Source organism: Carcharodon carcharias, chromosome 16 (genome assembly GCF_017639515.1).
Source record: "Carcharodon carcharias isolate sCarCar2 chromosome 16, sCarCar2.pri, whole genome shotgun sequence".
Classification (NCBI taxonomy): Eukaryota; Metazoa; Chordata; class Chondrichthyes; order Lamniformes; family Lamnidae; genus Carcharodon; species Carcharodon carcharias.
In genome coordinates, this window is record NC_054482.1 from 111,504,983 (window position 1) to 111,518,576 (window position 13,594).

At 49.4% G+C, this 13,594-nt stretch overlaps 1 protein-coding gene across 3 annotated transcripts in view; it reads left to right on the plus strand.

The window, feature by feature from the left end:
- Positions 1–13,594, plus strand: part of adgrl2a (adhesion G protein-coupled receptor L2a) — a 639,330-nt gene that overhangs the window by 611,335 nt on the left and 14,401 nt on the right. For all 3 annotated transcript variants that reach the window (XM_041208140.1, XM_041208142.1, XM_041208141.1), the window contains one exon: positions 1,639–1,767. In XM_041208140.1, coding sequence (XP_041064074.1) covers positions 1,639–1,767 — 129 coding nt within the window. The remainder of the gene's footprint in view (positions 1–1,638; positions 1,768–13,594) is intronic.

The window sequence follows — 13,594 nt, forward strand, 5'->3', positions numbered from 1 at the left end:
TGTTGTCATGAGCCAATTTATGCCAGAATACAGATAGAATTAAGCTTGATTGACTGTCACGGCTTCACTGGCTGTCACTGTACATTAATTTCTATGAAAGAAGAACATTTGCCAAGACCAGGGTCTTATGGTCCCTCCCGCCCGGGGGAATATGACGGTCTGGTTGAACTGAATGGCTCTTATCATCCACTGTGGCAGGACCGTAAAATCCTGGCCCAAGTCTTGCACTCGTTCCCCTTCGTAAAGGGGGAGTCGTGGTGGCTACTAAATTACCCAAGTAATCACATCCTCCCTGTTCCTCGGACAGCTCCCAGCTGCTCACGAGTCTTTCTTTACAGGCTAGGGAAGAGCAAGCAAATGGTGTGAGGAAAGGGCCTTCCCAACTGGAAACATTGAGACTTTGGCTCAAACTCAAGCCATCATGGACAGCACCACTTTTATTTTGGGCCCTTATTGTAGATTGGAAACTAAGAGATTGCAGTGGCTTACTTTACTTTGGGTACATGGACAGATTGGAGAAGCCAGGAATGTTGTTTATGGAGAAGAGAAGGTTGAGAGGAGATTTGACAGGGAATGTTCAAAATCGTGAGGGATCTGGACAGAGTAGATAGGGAGAGACTGTTCCCATTGATGGAAGGATTGGGAACCAGAGGGCATTGATTTAAAGTGATTGACAAAAAAAAACAGAGGTGGCGGGGTGGGGGGGCAAGAGAATTTTTTTATGCTGCGAGTGGTTAGGATCTATAATGTACGGCCTGAGAATGTGGTGGACGCAGCTTCAGTTGTGACTTTCAAAGACAACGTACTTGGGACGAGCTGAGTGTTCTTACAGAGAGCCAGCATGGACACAAGGGGCCAAATGGCCTCCTCCTGCGAGGTAATGGTTCTGTGACAGGGCAGGATATTCAGGCCGGGAGCGGCCCACCGCCCGCTATCGGCCCCTTGACCGTGGTTTCACGCTGGCCAGCTAACGGTGTGAAAGGCGCACTCTAAGGAGCTCAGCACTTTCGGGGCAGTGGTTGGGGTGTGGTGGGGGGGGGGGCGTGGTTAGGGGTGGGGGAGGGGAGGAGGAGGGTGAGCGTGAAAATCTGTGCAAAGCTCCGCCCGCCAACCGTAAGGTTGGACGGGCAGCGAAAAATAGCAGCTAATTAATACTTCAACGGCCTTAACATGTCTCTTGGTTGTCGACGGGCGCCCGGCCGATTCTGGCGCATGCCTGCCGGCCGAAACACCGCGCCAGTGTGCGATGATGCTGGGACGCTCGCCCCGTTGTCATCCCGCTTGGGGCACGCCGGGGTGCTCGCCCACACACCCAGCGGAGAATCCTGCCCGTAGAGTGTAAAGCGCCACAGCGGCCGGAGTGGATCGCCCTTCTGCTTGTCATTTCACTGCATCAACCTAAGATACTGTTCTTGCCAGTTGCTGTTCTATGCATTGCAAGCGAGAAGTGATTTCAATGGCGGACCCAAGATTTTGTTTTATTTCCAAGCCCCGCCCCCCCCCAACCCACACTGGCAAAGAAATGTCACATGTTTTGCTGCCCCAGGAAATAAATCTCCGTGTTGTTTTTGAGTCGTCGTTTTTTTTTCTCCTTGGCGTATAAGACCACTAAACTCCCATGGTCTTTGTTGCTTGCAGGTTCGTAAAGAGTACAGCAAGTGTTTCCGCCACTCGCAGTGTTGCAGTGGGCTGACGGCCGACAGCTCCCACAGTTCAGCCAAGGCGTCGACCAGCAGGACCAGTGCTCGATACTCCTCTGGCAGCCAGGTACCTCGAGGCATGGGAATTTCTTCCATAATGTGGGGAGACCGGAGAAGCTGGGGAGTCATTCTCCTCCCAGCAGCAGAGAGGGTGAAGGGGAGATTTAGTCGGGGCGTTCGGAACCACGGCAGCAGGGAGGGTCAATAAGGGGAGATGGTTCCAAATGGTGCGTGGGTCAGCGGACACAGATTTAAAAGGAATTGGCAAAAAAAAAAATGCTGGGTTGGAGGTGAGAGAATTTTTTGCTCAGCGGGTTTTCATGATCTAATATTCACTGCCTGAGAAGGGGGTGGAAGCAGATTCAATGGTAACTTTTAACCCGCCTTCTCAAGGGCAAGTGAAAGTGGACAGCAATAGCTGACTCGCCAGCGATGCTCACTTCCCATGAAAGAATAATGAGAGGACAGATTGGCAAGTGGATATATACTCTAAAGGGAGAACCTCTGCAAGGCTATGGGGGGAAAAAAGTGGCAGGGCTAATTGGATAGCTCTTTCAGAGAGCTGGCATAGGCTGTGATGGGCCGAATGGCCTCCTGTCACGTACGATTCAAAATTCCACCTGCAAGGAGGCACAGTGCCATTTAAAGGACCTACCTCTCGTTTTTTGCCGCAGCTACGTCAGCAGAGATACTGAAAAAAATACGGCTATGATGTCATTGAACGGCAGAATGGGCTTGAGGGGCTGAATGGCCCATTGTCTGTGTTCCTGGTCATAGAATGCTTTGTTGCAAAAGCCTGATGTTCCTGCAGTGGCCCCAGCTTTTATCTCCAGGTTGCACGTGTAACTGTCGAAAATGATGATTGTCTTTTGCTGGCAATGCCTGACTCTGCTAAAGCTGCCATGTAGCTCGTTTTGTGTGTAATGCGTTCTCAGATATTCTCTGCTGTCATAAGCTGACATGTTCCTGTGTGTGGAGTTCCATCGCCCGAGCCTGTTGGCCTGCTGCTGTTAGCTGTCGAATTTCAATGAGCCTGCCCCCTTTCCCCCACACACACCCCCCACCCCCCACCCACCCATTGCCCTGCCCCATGAGTCAACAAGTTATTTCGGGGTAAAAGTTGACCTATAAAGCGCAGAGGTCCTAGGTTCAATCCCTGGCCCAGCCCGATTCATTTTGACGCTGGTGAATTGGCTTCGGTCAGTCTCGGTGCTCCCCCAACCCCCCCCCCCACCCCCCCCCCCCCCCCCCCCCCCGGAGGTTTGAGGAGGAGGAGGAAAGCTAGCTGGCCGCCCTTTCTGCTCTGCCGACCCTGGCTGGACATCGAGGTGTGTGTGGATACTGAGAGAAGGGCAGCTTCGTGCCTGGCTGCGATGCCGCTCGCGGTTGGTCAGCCCTATTGATAGCCATCTGTGCATTCTTTGCAACCGGAGAATGACTGCTCGGGTGAGGCACTGGAAAACGGGCAGCGCTGGTGGGTCCGCAACCCTTGGCGAGAGTGACCAGCCCTCTGCTGGACAAGAGGTTGCCTGAATTGGCCAGAAAAGATTTGGGAATTAGCAGACAAGAAAATAGCTCAATGCAAAGATGTTGAGTAAAGCATTAAAAAAAAAGCATTCTGCCTTTATAAGGGAATGCCTGATTTTCTAAAGGGAAAGAAGCCCCTGCCCTTCTGAGCTTTTCACGTTCACTAGTAGCGACCCTTTCGAGTGCTTTGGGGCTTTTCCAGATACCAGGGCCAGGAGATTACTTTTGCTTTGTAGAGTTGGTCAGGAACGTTCGGCATTGGCACTTATTCCGGCAGCGGAGAGCCAAGAGTCGCACTTCCTAACCCCCCAGCGCCCCCAACCCCCGCGCAAACCCCGCACCCCTCACCTCCAACCTAACAACCCACCCCCCACCCCGACACTCAATCCTGGATCTGGCTACCCTCCATCTCTGAGCAATGCGGGTTGACATCGGTATAGTGGGCGAGGTGACAATGGGAGGAAGCTGGTAGATGGTCACACTCGGGGTGGTCGATACCTTTCAGGTTTGAGGGTGGGATCTGGCAAGGGGAACGCAGAGTTATTTTCAGTGACCATTCCAGCCCTGATGCAAAATTTTAAAAAGGATCGACGCACAGCGGTGACCTTAATGCTTCCTCAAGTCTGCTTTGTGTGAACGCTGAAAATCACTCTCGTGGCATGACTCAGTTGGTAGCCACTGCCTTTTCTCTGAGGCAGAAGGTTGTGGGTTCGAGTCTCGCTCAAGGGACTTGAACACAAACATCTGGGCTTCTTACCCCATTGCTGGGGGAGTGCTGCACTGTCTGAGCTCTGTCTCTCAGATGAGACGTTGACCTGAGACCCCATCTGCCCTGGTGGTATAGATCCCATGGCATTATTTTGATGAAGAATATGGACTTGTATTGGGGGTGGTGGGTGGGGGGGGGGTGCAGATCAGTCAGGGGGAAATGGGGGTGGTGCTTTCCCTGGAATCCTGGCCAATACTTACCCCTCAGCCAACATCACTTAAACAAACCATCTCCTCATGACCATGGTTGCTGCTTGTGGGAGCTTGCTGTGCACAAACTGGAAACCATGGGCTGAAATTTATGCCCCCCCTGGGTGGGCATGTTTCCCGTGAAGGGGGACACGTAACCTGAGGTGGGCACCGATTCCAGCACCTTTCTGCCCCCCACCACCTTTCTGCCCACCTCCGAGCTCTCCCTCGTTATACAGGGTGGGGCTGGGGAGGGGTGTGGAATCAGCAGCCCACGTGCCATATTTAAACGAATAATTAAGGGTCAGTTAGGCTTGTTTTCAATCCACTTGTCCCTGATAATGCACTGCCCACGCCATAAAACGTTTGGCCTGCGCAGCAGAGCAGGAGCATAAAGGCTGCCTATTAACCTCAAAGAGGGGTTGCTCCTTGGGGCCTGCCCTTTGCCATTTGTGGGGCAACCCCCCACCCCTCGGGTCAAAGCCTCCTACTTCCTACCTGCTCCCTCCCTTAAACCCACCCCCTCCCCCACTCGGGCCCTCTACCTAACCTACCCAGATCCTTCCGGCCCAATACTCTAGACTTAACCTGCTCCGTGGATCTATGGTTCTTGACCTTCTTTTCCCTCTGTCGCCCCGGCAGCAGCCACTAACCACGCCCTGGCACTGCCGGGACTTCTGGAGATTGGCCAGCGGCGCCAGAGGGTGGGACTCGGGCGGAAACTCCACTCGGCCACCGGTTAGTCCGCCCTGGCATGTTTCTAATGTTTCTTATAATCCAGCAGTGACTCCATAGGTCTTTCCTAGGTTGCTGCATTAGTCCAGTATGTCCCAGATGCAGTTGGACTATGTGGTCAAGTAGCTGCCACCACTCCTGCTGGCCATTTTGTCACATTAACATAGAATCAATCATTTGTCTTTCACGTTAATATAAGAAACCCACTGCCTGAAAGCTGCTGCCTCTGGACTTTAATGCTTGTGCATTAATTTAGCAAGAAATTAGCGGCATAACCACTGGTAACTCTTAGTGAGGTGGCTAGTGGCTCGAGGAGATTAAACGCTGTGGTTTTGTGCACTAGCTCCCTAAACCTGCTGGGCTGAACTTAGGGTTCACTATCTCCACAGCAACAGAAGAAACAGGGCCACTCAGCCCTTCAAACCAGTTCTATCATTCAGTTGGATTGTGGCTGATGGTATGCAGCTTAATTCCGTTCATAAAAGTCTATCAGTCTCATTTTTGAAAGTTTCAGATGATCGCCTCCTGCACTAGTTTCCTGGGAAGAAGATTTCCAGATTTTCACTACCCATGGTTTGAAGGAGTGTTTCCTGTTATCACCCTTGAATGGTTTGGCCCTAATTTCAACGTAACAGCCCCTTGTTCTGGACTCCTCCCTTACCAGAGGAAGTAGTTTCGTTCTTAGCTACCTTATCAACCCCTCTAAATATCAATTAGATCACCCCTTAATCTTCTGTACTTTGAGGGAACGTGAGCTTGCCCTCATGATTTTATCCCGTATCGTTTGGGTGAATTTGCACAGTACCCCTTTAAGGGCCAACAAGTTCTTCCTGAGGTACGATGACCCGTTTCACTGGGATAGGGCTACACATTTTAGTGACAGATGTGCAGAGTTGGGGTGCAGCTATCACTTGAATCATAGAAGAACTGAATGTAACAAATGCCTTCCCAGGCCTCCAGACATGTTGAACGCAAGTTTTAAGAGAGGACTTAGATTTTCTGTAACAGCTTAAAACACCCTTGGGCTATCTCGAAACACTTCATGACCAATGAGAACTGCATTTAAAGTATCGCCAGTCGTTCTGTGGTCGAACGTAGGAGCGCCCTTTGTCCACAGTAAGGTTCTTCACTCAGAAAACGAGAGGAATTACTCACTAATTTATCTTTAGGGGATGCTAATTGAGGCAGGAACATTGGCTCTTTTCTGGAGGAGTGCCAAGGATTCTTCCACAAGCACCTGAACCAACAGAAAGGGGGTTGTGATTTAACATTGCCTCCGACAGTGCAGCACTCCCTCAGTAACTGCGCTGGATAACCAGCCTTGATTATGCGCTCAAGTCCCCAAATGGGGTTTGAACCCTCGACCTCCTGATCGTGAAACACAAGTGGCACCAAATGAGCAAAGCTGGTGACAGCCCTGGGCTTTCAGTATAAATGATAGAGCAATAAAGCAGCAGATTTGAAAAGGAATTTCATTTTGCGTTAGCGTCCAGCACATATATCCTTGTATGGAACAACACCATTAATGCAGGGCACTTTATCCCTACCTATTGATTTCCTTCAGCAATCTTCCACTTTATTACATCAATCTGTGACCCAGTAGATTTTATTGTATCTTTGCTTTGTGCCCATTTGTTTTTCAAAGCATGCCTGGAATTCTTTTGGTTGCAGTCTGTTCTTTTCTGTGTCTCTTAACACTTTGCCCCCCCCTGTCCGGAAAGTTCCTTCTTTCACATTCCAAACTCCTTTGTCCTGATAAAATCGGTTCTTAACTTCCTATTCACGCTGCTGACCCGAGCCTCCATCATGCTTTCCCAGCCAGCCTTTCAGCCTTGCAGACTTTTGTGTGGGTTTTTGTGTGTGAGCTATTAGAGGTCTGTATGTCATTCTAAGATAAGTTGCTCTTTGCGAGGTAGGTTCAGATTAAAAAGGCCTTTCAGCCCGTTTGGTTTTATCCCGGCCTACCCTTTCAAATTGTACATTACGGATTTTTTTTTGGTTGCCTTTCTTGCCCTCGGGGAGGTTAATGGTACCTTGAGGGGTTGATTAGTGAACTAATGAGTTTTTGAAATGTGGCTGCCAAGGGCACATCTTGTTCCTCATTAGCCACGCACAGATGTCACTGCCTTCGCCGGTGCAGCCGTTGTCATCAGTCAGTGAAAAGGTTTGCAATGAGTCTTTCAGTGCTGTAAAGTCAGGGAACTCATTTCCAAGTATTCTTGATAACTTTAATAGGAAACTTAGCGGCTGACTTGGTTGTGTTCTTAAATCTGACTCTGTACCTGACCTCTGTGAGAATCGAATAGATGGAAAGGCAAGACAAGCTCGTGGGACTGATTGACTTCCTCCTTTATCTGGTAGGCTCACGGAGCTTTCTTACCGACATGGGTAAAGTCACCACGGTGGTTGACTGCTTGCAGCATGCCCAGCACAGAGAGGGTGGGCCAAGTGGGGCCCTTCCTCTGTGCTGACTCACTCTATGAAACTTCAGGACCACAAGCGCTTTTAGCCTTGTTATGTGACAGGACATGCCAATCGGTCTGACCCTGGCTCGCTTGCAGGGGTTTCCTTGTAGCTTGGTACAGTGCCACACCAGTCAGAGAGCATTATTGAGCCACCTCTGGAGCCTGGCCCCATTGATTTCTGCATGGGGGGGGGGGGGGGGGGGGGGGGGGGGGGCGGGTGGGGGGTGGGAGGTGACCTTATGCCCAGACCATCTCACTCCAGAGCTAGTCAAAAGTAAACGCCTTGGCTGCATCACATCTCCTACGTTACAACAGTGACTCCTCCTTCAGGCACAGCGTTGGTGACCATGGGCTCCCACTGGTCCCAGGACAATGCTTGGCAAAGCGCTGCAGTGGTTTGCCATTCTCCATTGTGGCTGAATAGCAAAGCCTGCCAATCTTATCGCCTGCCGTCAAGCATGTTGGAAGGATTTACAGGCTGTTAATCAACCTATTTGGCCACATAATGAATGCACCTGCTGTGGCCATCAAATCCTGCAGCCGGACTTGAATCTAGAGGTAAGGACACGGCCACTGCACTTCAACACCTCCCTACAGTGGTGCCGGCACTTCAGAAAGTACTTTATTGGCTGTGAGGCACTTACTGTGGCTGTGGAGATACTGTAAACACCAGGGGGAGGATATTTTGCCCTCACCAGGCAGGCCTGGGAACGGCCACGAGACCGACCGCCACCCGCAATCGGGCTCCAACCTCGACTTCACTCTGGCTGGCCAACTGGCGGCTAGCCAGCGCGAAAGGTGCGTTAAGACCCTCATCGCTGCCGGGGTCGGGGGTGGGTTGGGGGGGTGTGGGGGGTGGGTGGCGAGCGCTGAAGTGCGCGCACGTGCAGGGGAAGAGGGAACTGACAGCTGCCCTGAAGGCACGGAGCTGCCTCAGTGGGGGCTGGCGCATTTTAGAATGAAAAATAAGCTTTCGACGTCCGATGTCAACATGTCCCCACATGTGACTCAGTCACGTGAAGAGGGACATGCGAGAAAGGATGTTAAATTTTTACTTGCAGGCGTTGGAAATCTCACCCGGCCCACAGGCGAGGTTCTGTTAAAAATGCAAAGGCCGCCCTGGCCTACTTACCTGGCCCGCCAACCAAACGGTTGAGGGGGCACTGAAAAATGCAACCTCGTTAATTACTTAAGGGCCGTATTAGGCCCCTTAATTGTCGGCGGGCGCGCTGCTGCCTCTCGCAAGCGCCCGCTGACCGATAGCTTACGAGAGTGCGCGGTGATGTCGGGACGCTCGCCTGGGGTCATCGCGCACTACTTCAATCCCGTTCGGTTCAGGCCTGCGCCTGCCCACAGAACAAAAAAAAATCCTGCCCTATATACGCAACAGATTTTTTTTTTTTGCAGAAAGCATTGTCACTTACTAATAGGAAATTAGATTAAACTCTCCGCCTTACCCAATGGGGCTTCCAGTCAAGTGGACAGGTCTCTTAAAAGATGAATTTTATTCTGATTTTGTCCAAGTACTTGAATGCGCCTCATGCTTCTCACATCGACCCACTGTTTGTACAATTCATCATGTTCCCACTGGGCCTCTGCAGAGCAGCTGTCCGGCAAGGCCCCAAAAGAGGAATCACCATAAAACGAATCCACCCCCCCTCTCTGAAAGCAGACACTTGCTGCTCTTGATGGATATATTCACACGCATTTCATTGTGGTTTCCAAAACATGCGTTCCCTTGCTCGTCTTATTAATAACTTCAACTTGTTTTATTGGCAACTTTTAATGTAGAAAAATGTCCCAAGATGTTTCACAGAGAAAATGTGTTCTTTTCAGATGAAAATAACGGGTCTCCTGTTGAGGATAGAGAGAGATGAGGAATTTCTTCTCTCAGAGGGTCATTAGTCTTTCTCTTCCACAGGGCAGTGGAGGCTGGTTCATTGAATATATTCAAGACTGAGTTAGCTTTCTGATCAACAAGGGAGTCGAGGGCTATGGGGGCACAGGCAGGAAAATGGACGATCAGATCAGCCATGATCTTATTGAATGGTGGAGCAGGCTTGATGGGCCAAATGCCCTACTCCTGCTCCTATTTCTTATGATCTTATCAAATCTTTACAGCCAAAGAAGAGTAAGGAAGAATGTGTGGACCCATATTTTTGAAAAAAGTAGATTTTGAGGAGGTTGTTGAAGGTTTAGAGGGAGAGTAGCCTCAAAGGCTTCATGGAAGGAGTTTCAGAGAAAAGGGACAAAAATAGCTGTAAATTAGGAAATGGAAGGGAGAGAGGAACTCAAGAAAATTACAAAGGAAGTGGTACTGAGTAAATTGTTGGAGCTGCGGGCTGACTAGTCCCCAGGTCCTGATGGACTTCATCCTAGGGCCTTAGAAAAGGTGCCTAGGGTGATTGTTGATACATTGGTTTTAATTTTCCAAAATTTCTGAGATTCGGGGAAAGTGTCCATTAGATTGGAAAATAGTGAATGTAACTCCTTTATTAAAAAAGGGAGGGAGACAGAGAGCAGGAAACTACAGACCAGTTAGCCTAACATCTGTCATAGGGAAAATTTTAGAAGCTATTATTAAAGACTTTATAGCAGGGCACTTAGAAAAATTCAAGGTGACCAGGCACAGTCAACATGGTTTTATGAAAGGGAAACTATGTTTAACTGATTTATTGGAGTTCTTTGAAGAAGTAACGTGTGCTGTGGGTAAAGGGAAACTGGTAGATATACTGCACTCCCTTAAGTTCCCCTTCCAGCCACACATCATCCTGACTTGGAAATATATCGCCATTCTTTCACTGTCGCTGGGTCAAAATCCTGGAACTCCCTCCCCAACAGCACTGTGGGTGTACCTACTCCAATTAGACTGCAGTGGTTCAAGAAGGCAGCTCACCAACACCTTCTCAAGGGATGTGCAATAAATGCTGGCCTAGCCAGTGAGGCCCACATCCCATGAATGAATTTTTTTTAAAACTTAGATTTCCAGAAGACATTTGATAAGGTGTCACATCAAAGATTATTGCAGAAAATAGGGGGTAACACATTGGCATGGATAGAAGATTGGCTAGCTAACAGAAAACAGACAGTAGGTATAAATTGTTCATTTTCTGGTTGACAAGATGTAACGAGTGGTGTGCCATGGGGGTGGGGGGTCAGTGCTGAGGCCTCAATGTTTTCTAGTTTATTTAAATGACTTGGATGAAGGGACCAAAGGTATGGTTGCTAAATTTGCTGGTGACACAAAAGATACATAGGGAAGTAAGTTGTGGAGAAGATGTAAGGAGGCTACAAAGGCATATAGATAGATAGAGTGGGCAAAGATCTGGCAAATGAGTATAATGTGGGAAATGTGATATTGCCCATTTTGACAAGAAGACTAAAAAATAATTATATTATCTAAATGGTGAAAGATTGCAGAGCTCTGAGATGCAAATCTGGGTGTCCAAGTGCATGAATTGCAAAAGGTTAATATGCAGGTACGGCAAGTAATTAGGAAAGTTAATAGAGTGCTGTTGTTTATTGCAAGGGGAATTGAATACCAAAGTAGGAAGGTTATGCGACAGTTGTATAGGGCATTGGTGAGACCACATCTGGAGTACTGTGTACAGTATTGGGCTCCTTATTTAAGGAAGGATGTAAATGCATGGGCGGGTTGTCAGGAAAGGTTGATCAAGCCAAGCTTGTATCCACTGGAGTTTAGAAGAGTAAGAGGCGACTTGATTGAAACATATAAGATCGTGAGGGATTTTGACAGGGTGGATGCGGAGAGGATGTTTCCTCTTGTGGAAGAATCTAGAACTAGGGGTCACTTTAAAAATAAGGGGTCGCCCATTTGAGATAGAAATGAGGAGAAATTTTTTTTCTGTCAGAGTCTTGGGAACTCTCTTCCTGAAAAGGCAGTGGAAGCAGAGTTTTTGAATATTTTAAGGCAGAGCTAGATAGATTCTCCATAAGCAAGGGGATGAAAGGTGAAAGGGGGTAGGTGGGAATGTGGAGTTGAGGTTACAATCAGATTAGCCATGATCTTATTGAATGGCGGAGCAGGCTCAAGGAACCAAGTGGCCTATTCCTGCTCCTAATTCGTGTGATCACCAAAAGCCTCCATTGCCACACTTGATGCAATGACTTTATATTTTTGTTGTGGTGATGATTATTGTCCTTGGAGAGATCAATGACAGAATTGTCCCAGATTTGCATTTGGATGTGGTAGCAGGCGTGATTAAAGACAATTTACCCGCCAGCCACAATGGGGGGATTTCATGCCCTATCGTCCTTTCCTGTCTCATTAATTATGTAGGCACAGGACACAAGCTGCCTCACTGGCAGGCGGCCTCCAATTTGCCTGCCATGCCATGTTATATCGCCGCTTCCTCATGCCGGACGCCATATTTAAACTGCGGCCGCGTGCGCACTTCTCAATGCCCGCAGCCCTAGATTGCTCCGGTGAAGACATGGCCCCCAAAAGCCAAGAAGAGTGCCGCTCCCCCGATTCGGTGACACATCCCCGGGGTGCCTTCTGGATGGGAGACTCTCTGTAAGGTCCTCTACCCCCGCTCTGGCCACAGGAGATCCATCAGTTTCCCCACTCCGACTTGGGAGGCAGTGGCAGAGGTGGTCAGTGCCAATGCTGCACACAAGAGGTTGACCATCCACCGTCGAAAGGGGATGAATCTTCTCAACTGTGCTACCAGGGTAAGCCAACCACCTCATCCCTCTAAACTCGCACACTTCCAAGCCCATCACACATTCACTGTCATCTCGCTCACTGCCAGCTCAAGGGACATCAATACTCACTCTCCCCCACGTCTCCATCTGGCCTCGTCTCCTCTGGAGACTGCCTCCTCAGCCCTCACCATCTTGGGGCCACTTGCGCAGATCAACCTGTGCACCCCCTCACACACACACACACACACACCCTGGGATACGCTCCTTCCCCAGTACAGCCCTCGTCCCACAGCCTCTTCCCTTTCCTGAGGTCACTTCTCCCCCTTCCCCAGGCAAGCCCTAGCCCTGCAGCCATTGATAAGCCACCCGCCCCCTACCTGACAGCTGGTCGGGTAGGTAGAGTTCTGCTCTTGAGCCCCCCTAAAAGTGATGTGGTCCTGCCTGCGAAGCCTGGTGCTGATGATTGCGAGTGCTGCCCGAAGCAAGGTAGGCGAACGAGCTTTGACGTTGTGAAACACATTGGCGTGCAATCATGCCAACGTGCCCAGATGATCCAGCATGGGGGGGGCGGGGGGGCGGTGGTCACGGGATGACTCCGGCAAGTAGGGCTTATAATAAGATGCTAAAGTATTGAAATTAGGTTCCCAACATCTGGTGGTGGGAAACGCAGCCCATCATTGATGGGTAGAGCGGACAGTCGCAAACTAGCTTCATGATGGCATTAATCCCATTTTTGGCCTTCTCACCATATTGTCTGCTCACTCCCACCATGATGCTTGCCCCCAGTGGAACCGGACGGTTCCGCCCATTGTATTTCTCCAGTTTTCCAATCTTTTCATGCCCGCGAGGTTGACATTTCCCATTGTTGGCAATTCCCCCATTTTCAGCCCCGCTAATTTATGTTCATTTTTGAAGCTTCTCCCGGTCAGATTTTTGTTGTCTGACATTTTAAAATCAGAGATTGTCCTCACATAGGTTGAGCAACAACTTGCTCTTGTGACACTTTATAGCAGGTTCCCTGCTGTCACTCTCATTAAGTTTGTCAGAGATGAAGAAGGTCTTTTATGTGGATGGCCCACCCATTTGGGCCTTCATTGTTCAAACAGACTTTACCCACCGTGCGCCTCCTAAATCAAGCAATCACTTTTTGAAATGCTGTGGAAGATAACGCCTTTCCCAATCACAGAATTTTAATGGCACAGAAGGAGGCCATTCAACCCATTGTGTCTGCACTGGCTCTCCAAACGAGCATTATGACCTAGTGCCATTGCCCTGCCTTTGCCCCATACCCCCACACATTGTTTCTATTCAAATAGCCACCTAATGCCCTCTTGAAGCAGTCACATTTGTGGAAAATACGTGGCATTTTTATAATGAAGGGCATCACCTATCTTGAGGACTGTTAACATTTAGCTGCCACCTACGATATTTAGTGAAAGAATTGGCCAGGTTACAAAAAGCAAAGTGCTACGGAAATCTGAAATAAGAACAAAAAACTCTGGGAATGCCTGGCAGGTTGGAAGAACGAGACAGAGTTAATGG